At 42.9% G+C, this 23,182-nt stretch overlaps 2 protein-coding genes and 1 long non-coding RNA gene across 3 annotated transcripts in view; 1 reads left to right on the top strand and 2 right to left on the bottom strand.

Moving 5' to 3' along the window:
* Positions 1-1,544: 1,544 nt before the first annotated feature.
* On the bottom strand, positions 1,545-16,933 carry LOC115138189 (CAAX prenyl protease 2-like). The gene is made up of 8 exons (XM_029674748.2): positions 16,588-16,933; positions 14,418-14,520; positions 6,716-6,799; positions 6,562-6,640; positions 6,075-6,242; positions 5,669-5,740; positions 5,467-5,529; positions 1,545-5,271 (listed from the first exon to the last, which is right to left on the bottom strand). Exons 1-8 carry the CDS (start codon positions 16,755-16,757, stop codon positions 5,042-5,044), a joined length of 969 nt encoding a protein of 322 aa, XP_029530608.1. The 5' UTR covers positions 16,758-16,933; the 3' UTR covers positions 1,545-5,041.
* LOC135574324 (uncharacterized) overlaps positions 16,405-23,182 on the top strand; it is a 20,495-nt gene continuing 13,717 nt past the window's right edge. Inside the window, exon 1 of the long non-coding RNA XR_010465344.1 lies at positions 16,405-16,591. This is a non-coding gene — a long non-coding RNA (uncharacterized LOC135574324). The remainder of the gene's footprint in view (positions 16,592-23,182) is intronic.
* Positions 21,910-23,182, bottom strand: part of LOC135574393 (uncharacterized) — a 7,065-nt gene continuing 5,792 nt past the window's right edge. The window contains exon 4 of the mRNA XM_065025985.1: positions 21,910-21,972. Within this exon, the coding sequence (XP_064882057.1) occupies positions 21,910-21,972 (63 nt within the window). The remainder of the gene's footprint in view (positions 21,973-23,182) is intronic.

Raw genomic sequence — 23,182 nt, 5'->3', positions numbered from 1 at the left:
ATGTAAAAATAACCAGACCCATACATCTGTGTGAATGATAACCTACAGATGGCATTCCAATGGCTGCCAAGACTCAAATCATTGGTGTAAAAACCTTCAGTATTGATACGTCGTAATTCACGGGGTTATTTCATAGTCGTACCCATATTCTGGTGAGGAGGAATCTAAATGACAAACAGGCGAACAGATCAAGCTTTATTGGAGTAATGCTGGCAACTCCATAATCAGCTCCTTTCATAAGAGACAGTATGTGGAATTGAATGTGACACAGACATCATAAAAATAAAAATAAAACATGATGGGAGTCTCATGTAGGCCTACATCCACGCGTATGACACACACTCTCACTCTACAGCCAGCTAGCTTCGCCTCTAGCGCTAATTAATTTAGATTAAAATGAACATGGAGATCAACGTTTGAGGACGCAGTGCTGATTGCGTCAGAGAGGCTGCTTGCTTGCGCCCACACCGCCCCGTTCAGATCCGTTTAAAAAAAATATTTAAAAAAAAAAAAAATGTAGGGACCGAGTAATGTTCGCTCTCCCTTGAGACGTTTTTCCCGATGCCTGATTCACAGCCCTTGAACATGGGCAGCGTCAGAGAAAGATTTTTGCAAAGTGTAAGACAACAGATAAAGAAATGGGTGAGGCACAGTACGATAAAGGCCACGGGGGACTTGAGTGTGGCGCAGAAACTACGCAGGTGGAATAACTAGAACACCATCAGAAAACATAATAAAGAATCCATTGCTTGATGAATCCAGACCACAGAAATAAAGATAGAGAATGGAGATAACATCTAAAAATATATTACAAATCCTCCTCCCAGGACATACTGGACATACTGTTAAATTCAAAATAACTGTGTGGGGATGACAAACTAAATAAATCAGCATACCGCACACACCATCACATACACACACTCAGGGGAGCTACTACAGTATAATGGATACTACTTTCAGCAAGCTATAGTTTCAGCCAACAAGGTGTCCTCACATCCCCTTTCTGCAATGGCTGATTTACGATGCTCAAAACCTCAGGCCGTCTATGAGTTTACTCATCCCCAGGATGACTATAACAAAGCGACAACAACTTTCCATCGTGTAAAAGTGTCTGCAGCACCACTGAATGGAGCCTGGCCTTGAACTAATGATTAAATCATTTGCTGGGCTGTTCTTGTGATGACACAAGTGTGTTATTAAGTCTGCCAGGAACAATATACACATATATTTTAGTTACACAACTAAAGTATTTGTATAAGGACTGAGAGGAAAGATGTCTTACCTGGTCATTATAAGAAAATCAAGACAAATGAAATTTGATGATCAATACCATATGGACTATAGGTCTAGCTTAAATGGTTGGCTAACTTTTAGCACCCAAAAGGACGTTTGGAAATCTGACATCAGAAACAGACTCAATACAATCATTACTCAGTACCTAGAGCACTCAACGACTTGGGACAGATATAGGAAATCAACCATTCAGTCATTGATTTAAGTGAAAAGCACAACATCGGGCACAAAAACATGACAAAACACCCAGAGAGGATTTATAAAATTAGCTAGTTTATTTCTGAATGGCTGAGATTTTTTTTTTTTTTTTTGCAGTGTGCGATTTCTATAAGATCCCATAAAAGATTGTCATCATAAAAACACTGGCCATTCAAGATTGGTAAGTCTCCCCCCCCCCAAAAATGGCATTGCACACACAAAATACACATGCACATATCAGTACATTCAAGTCCATGTCACCAAAATAGATTTGATTTACAAAATAAAGTCTTCAATAAAAACATCTGAATATTGTTTTTTTGTTGTGTTTTTTTACAACCAGGTCAGAGTCACAGCACGTATTCGACAAGTCTGAAAAATCCAAGCTTTAAAATCATTCTGTTGTGTGGTTTTACTAAAATAGCAGAGCTACATATTCAGTTACAAAAATATATATATGTATATATATTCCTGTATCCACTGCTGTGTTTCCGCTCTATGCATATACTCTAAGTCACTACTTAAGAGTACTGTTGATACGATTGTTTTGCTAGGACATTTGAGAGAAAAATGAAGAAAAAAAAACACATACAACGTGACAGTTTTTTCAGCAGGAAAGTGGAGTCAGCATTTCTGAAGCCAAGTTATGTCTACCGGATTTCAATTCACATCAATGACAGGAAAATGAAGTAAAAGCAGTGGTGAGAAGTAGCCTGAAGTGTGAATCCTAAGGCAGGATCCATACAATACGAGCCAGGGACAATCTTCACAAAAAATGTATTTTCCAAAAGGGGACAATGTTGATGATGTGGGAGAATGATAAACAACGGTTGAGCGCAGATGAAACGTGATCGTATTGAAACATCTCTCTACGTGTGCTTCTTCTGACCCTACCGAATACAAATTCAACACAGCTTCGACATTGAGGCGTGAATGTGTGAATATTGACAACAAAGTAAATCTAGAGGCGTGAATGTGTGAATATTGACAACAAAGTAAATCTATCAGCTACCTGAACCTCACAAGCCTGTCTCGGTAGGGGTAAACATCTCTGATTCTGCGTACCGGTGATTGATTGAACTCCCAAAATGGTTTTGTAGGGGCTAGGCCAACGCCTCAGGACAAAACATTCAAGGGCATCATTTTGGATGTGAGACAGACAGCAAGATAGTTTAGAGTTTGACTCGAAAAAGAAAGGCTAGAGTCTTTGTTTAATTGATCAGAGAGAATGCGCAACAGAGAGACAGGTAGCTATCTAAGTTCTTCGGGTCAAACTCCCCTTTCCTCTCTAGGACTATATCCAACTTCTCTATTGGGACGGGGCGCCGTCTGATGAGAGGAAGAGGAAATAACAGAATAAAAGAATAACTGATTGGTTTTTCAAGTGACGGATGACCACCCATCAGAGTAACTTAATGAACAGATGTGCGAAGGGCCCAGGTTCCTGTGATTCACATTTCTACAGCACAACACCCAGACATGGTACTCTGGCGCTCTCTGGCGTACATTTTAGATCATTACAGCTGGTCTGGATGCATGCACCTTGCAGGTTCATTCAAGAGAATGTATATTAAAACCTTCAACTTGGGGATATATGGCCCATCGGAGGTCGGCTTAAACAAACAATCTACTCAAAATACTGGCTGATCATTATTCTGATGTCAAAACCTCCAAGCACCACAGTATTTAACATTTCATCTCTAAACGACAGGAATGGGCATATATACTTTTTTATTCACATATATACAGCTATTTCAGATAATTCCCTGATTTTGGTCCTTTTCCATCCACTAAGTTATTGCTGAAGAGCGTAATGTAACTACTTCATAGATTATACAGTACACATGCTGACTGACAACTCCTCGCTATCTTTCTGTCAGTGAATGTTAAGAGCCTTTTGCAAGGGCCTCTTGGAAAAATATGGATCCAATTTACACAGTGGAGTCTGTTTACAAAATGATTAGTTAATCCATTTACCTTGACATCACATTTCAATACATTCAGTGTGATGCAATCATCTAGTTTATAAACCACTCTACACTTCTGGTCTAGTCAACTGGAGTTGTTACATAGTATTGCGCCGGGTTCATAAAAAGGGCAAAAAGTCCATTAGCGTTCCCCGTAAAAATCCACAAACCATTTCGCTACACCCGCAGTAACATCTGCTAAACACGTGTAAAATTTGATTAAAATAATAATAAAAGCTACATTTTCACCTAAACCAGCTGTCTATACAGTGAAATGGACTACAATGTTCACAGCCTGGTCAAATAAGTAAAGTATTTTCAAAAAAAACTATGCAAAGTTTTAGTTGAGATGAGTGAGTAAGTGGATAAACATTGCGATGTAACACTGTCGGAGTCTGTACAGGATCTTCTTTTGGAGTATAGCTCGGTGTGCGCGATGAAAGTAAACGCGCCGTCTTGTCTGACATCCGTATTGCACCATGTAGCAGCATGCTAAGTAGTGGGTAGATAGCATTCAAAACGACATATATATGAAAACACCTGAGTGTTCTAGAGGATTTGAGTCCCTTGAGGGGGAAACGGTCGGTCATCGCACCCCAGCTTAAGGTAATTCCCCCTTTAAACACTCAAATAAAATGAACATGGATAACCCTGGGTAGAACTGTGTGTGAAGCGAATGGTAGGGGCCCAGAGTTTTTCCTGACCAGGTTCACATGGTCAGGGAAATACTCCTGGCCCAACAAATGAGCAATGGTATTGTTAGCTTAGTGATTATAGGCTTCTGTCTGCATGACTTGGAATGGATATTTGGAATGAGCGTCAACTAGAGTGAATGACTGAACACAGGGCTGGGTAAAAGAGACTGTACCCTTTGTGATATCGCCTAACACAAATTGTCTGGCGTCTTAAACAGTTGGATAGAAAGGCTTTGCAGGCCAATTCACATATCAGCTTGAGCTAAAAGCTGAGAGAATCGTGGCTAAACTGTCATAGAAGAGGTAATGGGGAAAAAAAGTCCAACCCTTTACAATAGTAACAATCCTGCCCAACCCTCAACATCCCCCACCAATAAAACAAATAAACATTACATTATAGAACATGCAGATGTGTAAATAAATACTCGTATACAGCATCTAGGACCTATGAAAACACTGACTTATTCACCACGAATCTCTAGAGTATTACTACTACAGCGCCTCGCGTCACAGCCAGATAGTGTTCCTTGTTGAGTCTACACTACAGACCACGTAGGCCAGCCTATTGACTGACTGGCTAACTGACTGACTGACTGAAAGCCAATGCAACCTGAACATAAGGAATGGCTATTTAAGTTACCCTGCTCCCCCCCAGCAGCATATATAGTAGAGACAACCCATAGCATTGAGTGTCCATACCTGACATACCCTAAACCCTCACCTCTGCTCACCTTCCCACATCCCACCAGAGAAATCAGACTCAAGCGGGCATGACCGAAGAGCTAAAACACCCCTCGTTCTTGGACCGCTCCTCCTTTCGGCTGGTGGTGGCGACCCGCTCAGTGGATCGGTCCATCTAATACAGAGGGGTGTTTGGTGGGGGTGGGATCAGGAGACGCAGAGGGAACTGGGGACGGAGGCCAGGGTGCAGACGGGGGTGGGAAGGCCGTAGAAGATGGGGTCTGTGAGGGGGAAGAGGAGAAGAAGGAAAAGGAGGACCCCCAGCAAGTAGCAGGACAGGACGGTGAGACGGTGGGGGTGCTCCAGGGCCATGCCAAGGGCAGGGAAGCCCATGTGGTTACAGAACGAGTGACACAGCACCGGCCCCACCAGGTGACCTGATGACCAGAGGGGAAGGGAATGACAAGACTGCATTTAATGCATACAGGTTTGGTATTACAGTACACAGTAGTGGCGGATGGGGTGAGTTAGCCCCAAACAATGTGAAGCACCTTGAGACACAGCATTTATGTAGAGCTTTCACCACCTAAAATAAAATGAATCATATATTAGGCGTGTGTGTGTAGGCTCACCTGTCCTGATGAATATGAAGGCAGTGTAAGCTCCAAAGACAGCGGTGTAGGAGAACTGGAATACTGCAAAGCAAACAGCACAACAAGTCATTAACTAACCCCTCCTATACAATCTAATGGTGCATGGGAAAAGAAAGGCATAACAAACTAGCAGCACATGGAAGTGAAGGTAGAGGAACAATGAATATCGTATGGTCCTTACCTGCAGCGAGAAAGATCCCAGACAGGGTGCCCTGTCTGAAACGCAGCAGCTCGATCACATGATGGAAGTGGGCTGCGAAGAAAACGGTTGATATTTTGCACAAGCAAAATAACCATTATATTTCAAATAGATGAGAAGGGCACATTATCCTATGAGAGTTCAGAATAGTGCAACTCACAATTGATTGCATCCAGCAGTTTACAAAACACAGGTTCAATCATATTCCCCTTATAAACGCTCATCTTCGCATATGTACACTGCAAATTTAAATGTAGTACATGGCACTGACATATACTTACATAGACACACCGTTTAAGAGCTGTTCTAATTGATTTGCTATTTCTTTCAGTTGGTATCAAGGAAAGATCTAGAAGATCCCCCAGTGCTGTTTTTAGGTGGGACTCACCAACTCCGAAGAAGAGGGGGCAGGTGAAGATGGCAGTGGAAGGACTGGTGCAGGGTACCAGCATGGGCAGCATACAGGCCCTGAACACCAGCTCCTCAGTCAGAGGGGCCACCACCTGGTTCCTCAGCCAGCGCATGTCACTGAGGCACAGAGCCCAGAACCACGGGTCTGTGGAAGGGAGAGAAAGCTTTAGAGATGATGATGATGTACACGATAATGTGCATGTGAGAGAGATACTGTACACGTCCAGGAAAAATGCATGCACTTAGGGCTGAATCCTACTTTGAGATTGGCACACTTAACTTATAAATCATGCATTGGTGTCAGTGGGAGGTTTGAACAAAACTCAAGTTAAGCGTGCAAATCTTAGGTTAAGATTTAGGCCATAATCTAAATTTGAAATATAGCAGAAATGAATCGTCTCCACTCCAGGATAACACAGTAATAGACATATTGGGTGAATAATAATCTCCAGACAGTATCTCACCAAAGGTCACCCGTATCCCATCTATGAAGCCCCAGGGGCAGTCCATAGCCAGCTGGATCAGGGGGCCAACGAATAGCACCTACCAGAGCAAAGGTCAGAGGTCAACTAACGGTCTGACCATAGGCAGAGGTTGATCAAAGCGAGTTTCTATTACCATGGTGAGGAGCAGAGGCAGTATGATGGCTGGGATGAGGCCCTCAAAGCGAATGCCCATCAGAGCCAGCAACGAGGGACCAGGCTGTGGAAGAACAAAAGGAGACATACTGATGGAATTCATGGAATTGTTTTCATGTGTATTAGGGATGTGAACGTTTAAACATTTTAAACAAAATTGGGATCCTTAACGTTAAGAAAATTCGCAAACCGAAAAACAGCTTTGATGCAGTAATCCCAAAACCTTATATTCTGTGTTATAGCCTAACTAGACGCTAGGCTATTAAGGCCTGGGGAAAGTTGTGTAATTTAAAGGTAGGAAGTAAACAGCATTGTGGGTCAATTTCCACAACAACTAACATCTCAGTATCCTAGGCCCTGCATTACTGAGGTTGAGACATTACAAGCCAAAAGAATTGCAAGATACAGCTTTTGATTCATGATAGGACTAGCGCATGGTTTTGACTCAGTCTGCCTGGTGGCCGACCTGCCTATACTGTGCCCCTCTATCTCTGTCCCTCGCTCACTGTGAAAGATGCGAGTGTGTGTGTTCTCGGAAGTACGGCAACTAAATCAGTCGCCTCGGTTTCAAAAATACTGAATTCCTAGTGGAATCTAATATGGACACAAAGAAATGCGAGTCAATGTGCAAGGAGTCGAGGAATCAATTACTTGAGTCGACACTCCACCACTACGTCATCCAAAGTTTAAGACGCCAGTGCATCGGTTAGTGGGCGCCTAAACCAATCCATAAAAGGCATGCAGCCCTAAGAAAAATGATTCAAACGTTACAAATCTGCGGTTTTTTAATTTTTATATATATATATATATTTTAGATGACTTGAATCTGTAGTGACGGAATTGTTGAGTCCTCTCCTTCAGCCTAACATGTATGCATGTAACTGCATATAACAATGATCTACAAGTCAGATAACAACTGTGCCCACAGTGCGGGAGACGCAGCTGCTCACTCCAACGAGAAGGCGGCCTACCCTATCCCTGTTCTAATTAGAGGTCGACCGACTATGATTTTTCAACGCCGATACCGATTATTGGAGGACCAAAAAAAGCCGATACCGATTAAATCTGACGATTTTATATATATACTGCTCAAAAAAATAAAGGGAACACTTAAACAACACAATGTAACTCCAAGTCAATCACACTGTGAAATCAAACTGTCCACTTAGGAAGCAACACTGATTGACAATACATTTCACACGCTGTTGTGAAAATGGAATAGACAACAGGTGGAAATTATAAGCAAATAGCAAGACACCCCCAATAAAGGAGTGGTTCTGCAGGTGGTGACCACAGACCACTTCTCAGTTCCTATGCTTCCTGGCTGATGTTTTGGTCACTTTTGAATGCTGGCGGTGCTTTCACTCTAGTGGTAGCATGAGACTGAGTCTACAACCCACACAAGTGGCTCATGTAGTGCAGCTCATCCAGGATGGCACATCAATGCGAGCTGTGGCAAGAAGGTTTGCTGTGTCTGTCAGCGTAGTGTCCAGAGCATGGAGGCGCTACCAGGAGACAGGCCAGTACATCAGGAGACGTGGAGGAGGCCGTAGGAGGGCAACAACCCAGCAGAAGGACCACTACCTCCACCTTTGTGCAAGGAGGAGCAGGAGGATTACTGCCAGAGCCCTGCAAAATGACCCCCAGCAGGCCACAAATGTGCATGTGTCTGCTCAAAACGGTCAGAAACAGACTACATGAGGGTGGTATGAGGGCCCGACGTCCACAGGTGGGGGTTGTGCTTACAGCCCAACACTGTGCAGGACGTTTGGCATTTGCCAGAGGACAGAACACCAAGATTGGCAAATTCGCCACTGGCGCCCTGTGCTCTTCACAGATGAAAGCAGGTTCACACTGAGCACGTGACAGACGTGACAGTCTGGAGACGCCGTGGAGAACGTTCTGCTGCCTGCAACATCCTCCAGCATGACCGGTTTGGCGGTGGGTCAGTCATGGTGTGGGGTGGCATTTCTTTGGGGTGCTCGCCAGAGGTAGCCTGACTGCCATTAGGTATCGAGATGAGATCCTCAGACCCCTTGTGAGACCATATGCTGGTGCGGTTGGCCCTGGGTTCCTCCTAATGCAAGACAATGCTAGACCTCATGTGGCTGGAGTGTGTCAGCAGTTCCTGCAAGAGGAAGGCATTGATGCTATGGACTGGTCCGCCCGTTCCCCAGACCTGAATCCACTTGAGCACATCATGTCTCACTCCATCCACCAGACTGTCCAGGAGTTGGCGGATGCTTTAGTCCAGGTCTGGAAGGAGATCCCTCAGGAGATCATCCGCCACCTCATCAGGAGCATGCCCAGGAGTTGTAGGGAGGTCATACAGGCACGTGGAGGCCACACACACTACTGAGCCTCATTTTGACTTGTTTTAAGGAGATTACATCAACGTTGGATCAGCCTGTAGTGTGGTTTTCCACTTTAATTTTGAGTGTGACTCCAAATCCAGACCTCCATGGGTTGATAAATTTGATTTCCATTGATCATTTTTGTGTGATTTTCTTGTCAGCACAGTCAACTATGTAAAGAAAAAAGTATTTCATAAGAATATTTAATTCATTCAGATCTAGGATGTGTTATTTTAGTGTTCCCTTTATTTTTTTGAGCAGTGTATATATGCTCCAAAATTACTGGCACCCCTGACTGGCAATGCAAACAATACTTAAAATAAACAATTTCATTATAGAAATAAACTAAAAATACCAACATGTGAGAAATACTGTACTTTATTAATGTTTCAATGGAACCCAACAAAATCCTACAATTATTTAATACAAAATACATTTCACCAAAATCAAGATTTCATAATTATTGGCACTCCTCATTTAGTACTTAGTGCCACCACCTCTGGCAAGGATAACAGCATGGTCTTTTCCTGTAATGTTTGACGAGGTTAAGGAACACATTTGGAGGGATTTTGGACCATTCCTCTATGTTTGCGCTTATTTACGGTCCTCTTCAACTCAGCCCACAGTTTTTCGATTGGATTGAGGTCTAACCCACCATCATATTAACCCACCACCATATTTCACTGTGAGTATGAGGTTCCTCTCCTTGTATGCATCTCTGTTTCGACGCCAAACATACCGATGCTGTATCTGACCAAAACATTCAATTTTGTTCTCCACCTTCTTCCAATCGTAATTTAAATGACGTTTGACAAACTCCAAGAGCTTGCGTCTGTGTCTTGTGATCAGAAAGGGCTTTCTTCTGGCAACCCTTCCAAAGAGCCTCTGGTTGTGGAGGTGGCGTCTGATGGTGCTTTTTTAAACCTGGTGACCCCAACACGCCACCAAGGCCTGCAATTCTTTCACAGTGATTCTTAAGGATTTTGTTGCTTCTCTCTCGATCCTCCTACCTATCCCGTGGGGCAAAATGCATTTGCGTCCTCTACCCATGAGGTTTTCAACTGTTCCATATCTATTGAATGTTTTAATAATTGCCCTGACAGTGCTCAGTGGTATATTCAATCGTTTGTGGATCTTCTTGTAGCCATTACCAGATTTATGAAGGTCTACAAAGACTACGACCATTTGTCCCTTCTGAACTACCAGTTATTTTATTTTCTTCCTGGTGTTGGGTGACAAAGGGATATTGCGTGAGTGTTACCTCATCTTAATACCCTAGTGAAAAAGGAAGTGATGTAATGGCTCAATGTAGTTCCTTAACACTTAGATCAACTTAAATAAAGTGGAATTTAATTCCTGGTTTAATTTTGGTAGATGTTATTTACAATAATAGTTAAGGGTGCCATTATTTGTGAAACCTTGATTTGCAGGACATTGATTTTTAATTAAATCAATAAATTATTTTGTTGGGTTCCATTGAAACATTAATAAAGTACAGTATTTTTCACGTGTTGGTATTTTGAGTTTCTCTATAATTATATTGTTTGTGCATTGCCAGTAATTTGAGCCCACTGTATATACAGTGGGGAGAACAAGTATTTGATACACTGCTGTTTTTGTAGGGTTTCCTACTTACAAAGCATGTAGAGGTCTGTAATTTTTATCAACTGTGAGAGACTGAATCTAAAACAAAAATCCAGAAAATCACACTCAATCAGAAAGACTCCAACCTCTCCACAATGGCCAACACCAGAGAGCTGTGTAAGGACATCAGGGAAAAAATTGTAGACCTGCACAAGGCTGGGATGGGCTACAGAACAATAGGCAAGCAGCTTGGTGAGAAGACAACAACTGTTGGAGCAATTATTAGAAAATGGAAGAAGTTCAAGATGACGGTCAATCACCTTCGGTCTGGGGCTCCATGCAAGATCTCACCTCGTGGGGCATCAATGAGCATGAGGAAGGTGAGGGATCATCCCAAAAACTACATGGCAGGACCTGGTCAATGACCTGAAGAGAGCTGGGACCACAGTCTCAAAGAAAACCATTAGTAACACACTACGCCGTCATGGATTAAAATCCTGCAGCGCACGCAAGGTCCCCCTGCTCAAGCCAGCGCATGTCCAGGCCCATCGGAAGTTTGCCAATGACCATCTGGATGATCCAGAGGAGGAATGGGAGAAGGTCATGTGGTCTGATGAGACAAAAATAGAGCTTTTTGGTCTAAACTCCACTCGCCGTGTTTGGAGGAAGAAGGATGAGTACAACCCCAAAAACACCATCCCAACCGTGAAGCATGGAGGTGGAAACATCATTCTTTGGGGATGCTTTTCTGCAAAGGGGACAGGACGACTGCACCGTATTGAGGGGAGGATGGATGGGGCCATGTATCGCGAGATCTTAGCCAACAACCTCCTTCCCTCAGTAAGAGCATTGAAGATGGGTCGTGGCTGGGTCTTCCAGCATGACAACGACCCGAAACACACAGCCAGGGCAACCAAGGAGTGGCTCCGTAAGAAGCATCTCAAGGTCCTGGAGTGGCCTAGCCAGTCTCCAGACCTGAACCCAATAGAAAATCTTTGGAGGGAGCTGAAAGTCCGTATTGCCCAGCGACAGCCCCGAAACCTGAAGGATCTGGAGAAGGTCTGTATGGAGGAGTGGGCCAAAATCCCTGCAGCAGTGTGTGCAAACTTGGTCAAGAACTACAGGAAACGTATGATCTCTGTAATTGCAAACAAAGGTTTCTGTACCAAATATTAAGTTCTGCTTTTCTGATGTATCAAATACTTATGTCATGCAATAAAATGCAAATTAATTACTTAAAAATCATACAATGTGATTTTCTGGATTTTTGTTTTAGATTCCGTCTCTCACAGTTGAAGTGTACCTATGATAAAAATTACAGATCTCTCCATGCTTTGTAAGTAGGAAAACCTGCAAAATCGTCAGTGTATCAAATACTTGTTCTCCCCACTGTGTGTGTGTGTGTATATATATATATATATATATATACATATATATACATATATACACATACATACACACACAAGTTTGCATACACCTTAGCCAAATACATTTAAACTCAGCTTTTCACAATTCCTGACATTTAATCATAGTAAAAATGCCCCGTCTTCGGTCAGTTATGATCACCACTATTTTAAGAACGTGAAATGTCAGAATAATAGTAGAGAATCATTTATTTATTTCATCACATTCCCTGTGGGTCAGACGTTTACATACACTCAATTAGTATTTGGTAGCATTGCCTTTAAATGGTTTAACTTGGGTCAAACGTTTCAGGTAGCCTTCCACAATAAGTTGGGTGAATTTTGTGCCATTCCCTCTTGACAGAGCTGATGTAACTGAGCCAGGTTTGTAGGCCTCCTTGCTCGCACACGCTTTTTCAGTTCTGCCCATAAATGTTCTATAGGATTGAGGTCAGGGCTTTGTGATGGCCCCTCAAATACCTTGACTTTGTTGTTCTTAAGCCATTTTGCCACAACTTTGAAAGTAGGCTTGGTGGGGTCATTGTCCATTTGGAAGACCCATTTGTGACCACGCTTTAACAAGCTTTAAAGAGCACCAGTCCCTCCTGCAGCAAAGCACCCCCACAACATGATGCTGCCACCCCGTGTTTCAAAGTTGGGATGGTGTTCTTTGGCTTGCAAGCCTCCCCTTTTCCCTCCAAACATAACGATGGTCATTATGGCCAAACAGTTCTATTTTTGTTTCATCAGACCAGAGGACATTTCTCCAAAAAGTACAATCTTTGTCCCCATGTGCAGTTTGCAAACCGTAGTCTGGCTTTTTTATGGCGGTTTTGGAACAGTGGCTTCTTCCTTGCCAAGTGGCCTTTTAAGGTTATGTCGATATAAGATTTGTTTTGCTTTGGATACAGATACTTTTGAACCTGTTTCCTCCAGCATCTCCACAAGGTCTTTTGCTGTTGTTCTGAGATTGATTTGCACTTTTCGCACCAAAGTAAGGTCCTCTCTAGGAGACAAAACCTTCAGGTGTTTGGAAATTGCTCCCAAGGATGAACCAGACTTGTGATGGTCTACAATTTATTTTCTGAGGTCTTGGCTGATTTCTTTTATCAGAAGCTTCTAAAGCCATGACGTCATTTTCTGGAATTTTCCAAGCTGTTTAAAAGGCACAGTCAACTTAGTGTATGTAAACTTCTGACCCACTGGAATTGTGATACAGTGAATTAAGTGAAATTATCTGTCCGGAAACAATTGTTGGAAAAATGACTTGTGTCATGCACAAAGTAGATGTCCTGACTGACTTGCCAAAACTATAGTATGTTAACAAGAAATTTGTGGAGTGGTTGAAAAACAAGTTTTAATGACTCCAACCTAAGTGTATGTAAACTTCAACTGTACATACATACATATATACACACACAAAGCCATCGATCACGTGACACCACTCATTCCTATCTAAAGTCTCATTAGCGCATTGAAGCCAAATTAAGTCGGTTAAAATGGCGACATAGCATGTGCAGTTTGAGCTACTCCAGGGCCTTTTCTCATTTGGGCAAAAGTCAGTTTTCCCTCCGATGTGACCCATAAACCGATAAGTGGTTGAGGAGAGTGGCAATACATTATGTAGGCAAATGGAAGACGGTCCTCTCCTTTTGGCAAGGAAGTGTTTCCAACCAGAGTCCTTTGCAGAAAAGTTTTGAAATGTGTTTTCTCTAACATTGAATAATTATATTCTACTTATCCTTCTATAAAATGTATTTTACAACTAGCAATTTTATTTTTTATTACTTTATACATATTTTGGGATTCCACCCTGTAAACGTTATTTGCCTGATGACACGCGATTGGAGAAGGGGAGTCTCATTTCCAACAAATGTATTTTCGTCCACTTTCCCTCTCCTCAATTCCCTTTGACCTTTTTCAAAAGGTCAACAGGTGTATTAGAAGCAATTATTGGTACTATCATTCCTCCCCCATTATAGTGAAAAGAAAAATTGCAATCTTTGTGTATTTTTTTTTGGGGGGGGGGGTTCTGTTTTCTGCAAACAATGCCTGCATTAATACGGTCGGCCCTGAACTTCCATGGAGTCAATGAGAAGGGTCGCTCTCCCCTGATTAAAACAGATCAAAGATGTTTTACCAAATTCGTAGTCAATGCACTTTGCCTTTGTAGGGCAGTATATCAGTCAGCCTATAGCTGGGCTCCATAAAGCAGCGCACAATTGGCCCTGCGATGTCCGGGTTTGGCCGGGGTATTCCGTCATTGTAAGTAAAAATTTGTTGTTAACTGACTTGCCTAGTTAAATAAAGGTTGCTGAGACAGTGCTGTGCTGTGACTCACCATCACGCCAGTGTACATTTTCCATGCCCACACGAAGACAGGCGACACGGCAGATACGATCAGGACACTAGTGAATCGCCTCTTGATAACGGCCGGGTGGTCTCTGGGGGGCAAGCATGTGATGGACACAAAAAATAAATGTAGATGTAAAAGGGTTCTTAGATAACATCTACCAGAAAAAGTCTTAAGATAGGCCTATTAAAAACAGAATAAATGTTGAAGTTAAGACCCCCGATAACTAATATCAACATGTATTTAATTTTGCTGAAATGATTTGCATTCGGTAAGTTTAAGAACTATTGCCTAGTGTCTTGTCATTCTGTTCTGTCATCTTGAAGATATTTCCTAATTTCTCTCCCACATGAGATAGAAAAAAATACTAGTTGGTAGGTCTAACTATCAATTTTGTTTATGATTTCTTAAGTGATTCAAATGCGTCATTCTGTTACAAAATCCGCAACTGAATAAATCTTTAACAGAATGACAGTCACCAACCAGTTGGGTCACCTGCAACTGTCCTCCCTTCCACGGGTGTTAATCCACTTCACTTACTGTAGTATATAACCAAAATAGTTAATTTTTTAAACACACGGTGTCATTTTATAGCTGACACCCTATTCTTTCTGCTGACATCTTTTAATCTCCACCTCAAGCTGAACCTCGGCAAGACGGAGCTGCTCTTCCTCCCAGGGAAGGACTGCCCATTCCATGATCTCGCCATCACGGTTGACAACTCCATTGTGTCCTCCTCCCAGAGCGCTAAGAACCTTGGCGTGATCCTGGACAACACCCTGTCGTTCTCAACTAACATCAAGGCGGTGGCCCGTTCTTGTAGGTTCATGCTCTACAACATCCGCAGAGTACGACCCTGCCTCACACAGGAAGCAGCGCAGGTCCTAATCCAGGCACTTGTCATCTCCCGTCTGGATTACTGCAACTCGCTGTTGGCTGGGCTCCCTGCCTGTGCCATTAAACCCCTACAACTCATCCAGAACGCCGCAGCCCGTCTGGTGTTCAACCTTCCCAAGTTCTCTCACGTCACCCCGCTCCTCCGCTCTCTCCACTGGCTTCCAGTTGAAGCTCGCATCCGCTACAAGACCACGGTGCTTGCCTACGGAGCTGTGAGGGGAACGGCACCTCAGTACCTCCAGGCTCTGATCAGGCCCTACACCCAAACAAGGGCACTGCGTTCATCCACCTCTGGCCTGCTCGCCTCCCTACCACTGAGGAAGTACAGTTCCTGCGCAGCCCAGTCAAAACTGTTCGCTGCTCTGGCCCCCCAATGGTGGAACAAACTCCCTCACGACGCCAGGACAGCGGAGTCAATCACCACCTTCCGGAGACACCTGAAACCCCACCTCTTTCAGGAATACCTAGGATAGGATAAAGTAATCCTTCTCACCCCCCTTAAAAGATTTAGATGCACTATTGTAAAGTGGCTGTTCCACTGGATGTCTTAAGGTGAACGCACCAATTTGTAAGTCGCTCTGGATAAGAGCGTCTGCTAAATGACTTAAATGTAAATGTAAATGTAATCTTAATTCAGAGTAGATATTTAACAGAGGTTTTTTTTTTTAAATGTGGGTCACAAACTGAGGGAGATTCTGTCATTCTGTTACAAAACTTTGCATCTGCACTGTTCTTAAGTCAAATGTTTTTGTAAAATGTTCAGGGGAAATTGTTAAAAGCAGTCCTTGTGCATAGAGTTGTATGGCTTCTTTAAACTTTGGAATCAGTTATTGGTGTTTGGCATGCATTTCAAGGTGACAAATCGGAGTTCGGCCATCGCTCATCCATATATTTGTATGTACATATTCATTCCTTTACACTTGTGTGTATAAGGTAGCTGTTGTGAAATTGTTAGATTACTTGTTAGATATTACTGCATGGTCGGAACTAGAAGCACAAGCCTTTCGCTACACGCGCATTAACGTATGCTAACCATGTGTATGTGACCAATAACATTTAATTTGAGTCTCAGCGTCATTCTGTTACGATGGAATTTCCCCCAGAGTGCTGCACGAAAGCCATGCTAGCTATTTAGTTCCCTAATTTAGCTAGCTACCACCTAACATGAGCCGACAGCCTAGCTTACTACAGCTCCCACATTCCTTTACTGCATTTTCTACGAATCAAGAAAGTAAAGAAATGTAATAAACTCAAGGCTTACCTGGGTAAGTCACTTCTCCATACGTATAAACTCCCGACGTAGGAGCAGGCAAGCAGCAAACAGGACAGTACAGACACCCAGCATATTCCGTCTGGGGGCACAAACTCGCCATTGCCGCGCCACACTTGGTTTGACATAAGATTTGGCGTTAAATCGTCATCCTCTACCATGGCGAGGGGACAGGGTCAATGGTTGTGTTTAAACGACGAGCTTATGTCGTGGTGTAGTAATTCCTTGACCACTTTAATTCGTGAAAAGATTCATAAAAGCAAGATAAGAAAAATGTCAGTTCTCGATCACATATCCTGGCGGTATAATATAACGTCATCACGTTGCGTCGGCTGCACACCTTCCCATGATCAATGCACTGAGGATCAATCATAGGGTGCGTTCGTAAATTCACTTTGGAGCGATAGAGAGCGCTCAGGGCGCGCTCTGGGCGTTCGTACATTCAGAGCATTGTCAGATTGTCAGTTCGTAAATTCAGAGCGCACACTGGACTGGACTGCCAGAGCGGCCGAGGAGTAGGGTTGATCCGAGGGTTCTGATCTCATAACGGCAATCAAGCACCCAAGATAACTCCAGACATATATGAGAGAACATCTCCCTCACCCTGACCATTTTGCTCGCCCTGGCAGAGCTGGTTAGGCAGTTTTCATGTTATCCAGAGCGTTGGTGACTGTAACTGTTCTGCTGGGAACACTTTAATTACGTTTTTTGCCGACGTTTACTGACACCGGCCATATTCAACCGGTGTTGAGCGTTCATAAATTCATCAATTATTCTGCGCTCTGGTACACTCAGACGAGTGCTCTGAAATCGGATTAGATAAGCCAGAGTGAATTTATGAACGAACCCATCGAGTCCCACAGAGGAGAGCTGTGCTCGAATACCCATACTAACAAACGGTATACTACATACTTAATGAGTATATACTATTAGTTCATTTTGGTATACTGTAAACCAACGGTATCCTTTCAATTGAGCATACTAGCTTCGCCTGTCTACCGGAAGTTGATGATGTTGCTATGCAACCTCTTGCTAGCTTGTTAGCGTAACAAATTACTAGCAATACATTTTATGACTGGGTGTGTTAGAAAATTCAATCTGGATTGCCAGAGTGCACTCTGGTCGTTCGTAAATTGAGAGCGTTTTCAGATTGTCTGTTTGTAAATTCAGAGCAGAGCGCACACTGGATGCTCTGGCCGAGGAGTAGGGTTGACCCTAGCGTGCACCCATGCTAAGAGGAGATTGCTCTGAAATCAGAGTATATAGAGAAAGTGAATTTGCGAAAGCCCCCGAGTGTCCATTGAGAACGCACAATGGCTACACCACTTAGCGAAGAATGACGGGAATAATCAAGTCAATAAACATTGGGTAGTTAATTAGATAGCATATAGTTAATATACTGGCACGGTTGATGTATTAGTAGTCAACTAACGTTAGGTAGCTAGCTAACATACCGGTACATACTGCTGTAATGATATGCTAGGATGGTTCGCAAGGATAGCATAGCTAACAAATTGTCAGCCAACATAACGTGAAAGGTAACTTACTTGAAAAGTCATTCATTTATTACATTTCTCAACATTTTCTTAACATTTTATCATAATTAATTAAAACAATGAATTCCTCTCTCGTTAGACTTCGGCTGCATATTTTTCGCCATTTTCTTCAAATCTGAAAACGATGTGAAGCCACGCCTTTTCTGAAGAATTGTATTATGGGCCCTAAAAGCACAGAAATAGTGTCCACTGCTTGTGTACTTCGTATTTTGGAGAATGAATTATGACATCTGGGAACTTTTGGCATACTAACTATATCCATTCTATGACCAATAAGCATACTATGTACTCAAATTACGTCAGACATTGCACGGTTAGTGCAGTTAGTATGAATATTCGAACACAACTGAGATGTCATAATACCCATAAAACCTAGCTGTCAAACAGGGAAATGGTTCCAATTGTTTTCCACCATTCATGTTTCCGACATGGTATTTTAGAAACACTTAAAATAAGGGCTGTGTCGAGTGTAGGCTTCCCCTAATGTGATGTTTTAATAACCGTGTAAATCTCTCTTGGACAAGGTGACTTTTATTTACTCTCAGATTCAAAAATGCTAATTAGCATCAAAGTAGACATCATGCAAAACTACAAATCCCTGCAAGCTTCTGCACGTCATCTCTAGCTGGCACCTTTGCTAACAGGTATTGTGTCAATTTAAAACGTGCATAAGACACTTCACAGAATTGTCCATTTTAAAAAACGTAGCAAATGTATTCATTGCTACATTTAGCTAACGTTAGTTCATCCAAAGATTCTTACCTTTTCCTCAATTTGGCAGTCTTGTCCAGATCATCATGGCATTTGTAGTTCATTATGATAGCCACATTAGCAGCTAATTAGCGTTTCATTTTTCAAGAGGGCACGACAAAGCCCAGGAGAATGAAAAGATTTGGCATGGGTCCTCAGATCCTCAAAGGTTTTACAGCTACATCATCGAGAGCATCACTGCCTGGTATGGTAACTGCTCGGCCTCCGACCGCAAGGCTCTCCAGAGGGTAGTGCGTACAGCCCAGTACATCACTGGGGCCAAGCTTCCAGCCATCCAGGACCTCTATACCAGGCAGTGTCGGAGGATGGCCCTAAAAATTGTCAAGACGCCAGCCACCCTAGTCATGGACTGTTCTCTCTGCTACTGCACGGCAACCGGTACCGGAGCGCCAAGTATAGGTCCAAGAGACTTCTTAACAGCTTCTACCCTAAAGCCATAAGACTCCTGAACAGCTAATCAAAGAGCTAACAAGGCCCCTGTTTTACGCTGCTGCTACTCTCTGTTTATTATCTATGCATATTCATCTTAACTATACCTACATGTACATATTACCTCAATTACCTCGACTAACCGGTGCCCCCGTACATTGACTCTGTACCGGTACCCCCTGTATATAGTCTCTCTATTGTTATTTTACTGCTGCTGTTTAATTATTATTATTTAAAAAAAAAAAAAATTTACTTAACACTTTTTTAAACTGAAATTATTGTTGGTTAAGGGCTTGTAAGCATTTCACTGTAAGGTCTACCTGTTGTATTCAGCACATGTGACAAATAACATTTTATTTGTTTGTAGTCCACCTGTGGTAAATTCAATTGATTGGACATGATTTGGAAGGCACATACCTGTCTATATAAGGTCCCACAGTTGACAGTGCATGTCAGAGCAAAAACCAAGCCATGAGGTCGAAGGAATTGTCCGTAGAGCTCCGAGACAGGATTGTGCCGAGGCACAGATCTGGGGAAGAGTACCAAAACATTTTTACAGTGCCAAGCGTCACATCTGGAGGAAACCTGGCACCATCACTACGGTGAAGCATGGTGGTGGCAGAATCATGCTGTGGGCATGTTTTTCAGCAGCAGGGGCTGGGAGACTAGTCAGTATCGAGGCAAAGATGAACAGCGCAAAGTACAGAGAGATCCTTGATGAAAACATGCTCCAGAGCTTTCAGGACCTCAGACTGGGGTGACGGTTCACATTCCAACAGGACAACGAACCTAAGCACACAGCCAAGACAAAACAGGAGTGGCTTCGGGACAAGTCTCTGAATGTCCTTGAGTGGCCCAGCCAGAGCCCAGACTTAAACCTGGAGTAGAGGTCGACCGATTATGATTTTTCAACACCGATACAGATACCGATTATTGGAGGACCAAAAAAAAAACGGTACCAATTAATCTGACGTTTTTATAAATGTATTTGTAATAATGACAATTACAACAATACTGAATGAACACTTATTTTAACTTAATATAATACATCAATAAAATCAATTTAGCCTCAAATAAATAATGAAACATGTTCAAATTGGGTGCAAAATGCAAAAACAAAGTGTTGGAGAAGAAAGTAAAAGTGCAATATGTGCCATGTAAAAAAGCTTGCTCAGAACATGAGAACATATGAAAGTTAGTGGTTCCTTTTAACATGAGACTTCAATATTTCAAGGTAAGAGGTTTTAGGTTGTAGTTATTATTTATAGTTATAGACGCTACGTCATTTCCGGTCACAACTTGCAGGCTTGTTTTCGAGTTGCTGTGCGTTTTGTTGCCAACCTATTTTGCTACCTGACAACTTTACGGTTTTCACTTTTTAATTACCGTTCATATATTTATTTATTTTTTCCTCATGTTAGTAATTAGATATGTAGAAGGGTGAGCCGGTCAAGGATCGATTCAGACAAAGTGGTAAATTGTATGACAAGCGACAGTTTATTCAGAGTGAAGATATCTGGTACCGCGTAATTACGGCTCTTCCGTTAGCTCGCACAGAACAGCAAGAAAAAAGACCGTTAACATTCAGCACAACTCTAATATACAGAACAGAAAGTAGGTTGATTCTAGAAGATCGGATCTTTGGATTGGTTCAGGCTGGGGTGTAGTCTGTAGTCTTCCGCCATTGGCTCAGTTGTCTGTCCGTCATCGTAGAATCCTCTTCGGGCACACAATGTTCGGCTAGAAAGGAGATTATGTGTGTGCGCTGGTTTGGCAGTTAGTGTGTAATGTGGGAGCTATCCTGTAGGGGGCCCCACTGGCTTTACTGTGAGTTATAGAAATGTAATAGCAGTATGCTGGTCACCTGCATAAGAAATAGCATTTCTTTACAAAACCCTCTCTTCACGTCTCACCAGAGACGTGACACAACCTAACTAGATCCAGACACAAAGAGAAACTTCTCCCAAAGGGACTATGAAATAAGGCACGGTATTAAACAGAAATAGATATATATGTATTACCATCATGTTCTCCATTCAATCCCACTATGTACTAAGTTGGCTACCAGCCACCTAGGAACTTACAACCCTCATTTAACAGAGTGGAGAACAACAGCTCAAAATAAAAGTAAAATGCTTACATTTACATTTAAGTCATTTAGCAGACGCTCTTATCCAGAGCGACTTACAAATTGGTGCGTTCACCTTATGACATCCAGTGGAACTGCCACTTTACAATAGTGCATCTAAATCTTTTAAGGGGGGTGAGAAGGATTACTTTATCCTATCCTAGGTATTCCTTAAAGAGGTGGGGTTTCAGGTGTCTCCGGAAGGTGGTGATTGACTCCGCTGTCCTGGCGTCGTGAGGGAGTTTGTTCCACCATTGGGGGGGGTTGCTTGTCCACATAAGCCAACTTTTTCCCGCAGGAAAAAGTTGTGATTCCCTCTCTTCACATCTCCAAAGAGATGTGACTTAAACTAGGCAAGTCAGGCGGAATGATCCACTTGCATAACACATACATACATCCCCACAAGGCAACAGCAGATATAATGTAAACTTAATAGGCACTCTCCTCCTCATCCTCGAATTCAAGTAGGTCTTTATCCAGCAGAGGAAACATCTGGGAAGGGGAGGAAGGGTCAATAGCTCTAGAGATAACCCTAGTGGTAAGGGAACGGATGCATGGAATGCAACAGCATCCACAGAGAACTAAAATGGCAGCGAACACCGAAATGGATACCAAAATGGAGGAAACCAGGGTTTTATATTTACCAAACGCACTCATCCAGGAGTCCCACATCGAGGTATCTATCCCAGAATGAGATTTCATTTTACCATTAAGCGTCCGCAGACCCTCCAAAGCGACCGTCAAACTACCATCCGAGGCTGTGTTATTAGGGATGAAAGTACAACACTGGTCACCAAACATAGAGCAAACTCCGCCCTTCTCAGAGAGTAACATATCAATGGCAATACGATTTTGGAAAGCCATCAGGCTGGTTGCAGCCAGTTGACCATGTACTGCTTCAAAACCCTGCTGAGTCCAGTTGCCTAGTCTTTGGACGTTGTAATGTATATAGTTAATACGATCAACATTCTTGTTAATTGTGCACCACCAACAGATGGATGATTCAAACCCTGCAGCTACCTGATCTATTAACTTATACTCATCAGGCACTCCCTAGGGACTCCGATAGCGTCTATGTAGGAGGGGTCTCCACTAGATGGGGTGGTGTCTCTCCTGGAACTTCCCCTATATCCGGGATTCACTCCTGGATCCGCAGAACAAGGTCCTCGGCTCCTATAGGGTAGATAGAAACAGGCAACAAGAGAGTAACAAGTGCACAGCGTCCAGTACTGTTGGAGGGTAACTTATCAAACAGGACCGTACTACCACACCACCACCACACATCTGCTCTGGATATTGGCCTGAGGCTCCCTTAATATTAACTGTATCCAGACACCAATCCACAGGAATCCATCCCACCTCGGTTCCTCCTCCCGTCATATTGACACAAGTAAAATTTGCCCTTGCAACCTGGTTGGAAAACACTGGGTTCCTAGTGGTGAATTTAGTAACCGGATAGACCTCATCCCAGGCAGTACAATTATCCCTGGGGTTATCTGTAGTCATAAGAGGGATTAGACATGCTAGAGTCACTACTGCTGGGACAATGCGGAGCAATGGACGAGCTCCCATGCACACCACACAACTCTGCCTGGTGGTATTTGCAGCTTCCTCGGTAAACAATAGCCAATTATTGGAAAACCTGAGACTCCTGTGGCTGTTAAAATTACATCATCCGGACTTTTAAGCCTGGATATTGCCT

Source organism: Oncorhynchus nerka, linkage group LG12 (genome assembly GCF_034236695.1).
Source record: "Oncorhynchus nerka isolate Pitt River linkage group LG12, Oner_Uvic_2.0, whole genome shotgun sequence".
Classification (NCBI taxonomy): Eukaryota; Metazoa; Chordata; class Actinopteri; order Salmoniformes; family Salmonidae; genus Oncorhynchus; species Oncorhynchus nerka.
This window is presented reverse-complemented; position numbering and strand designations above follow the sequence as displayed.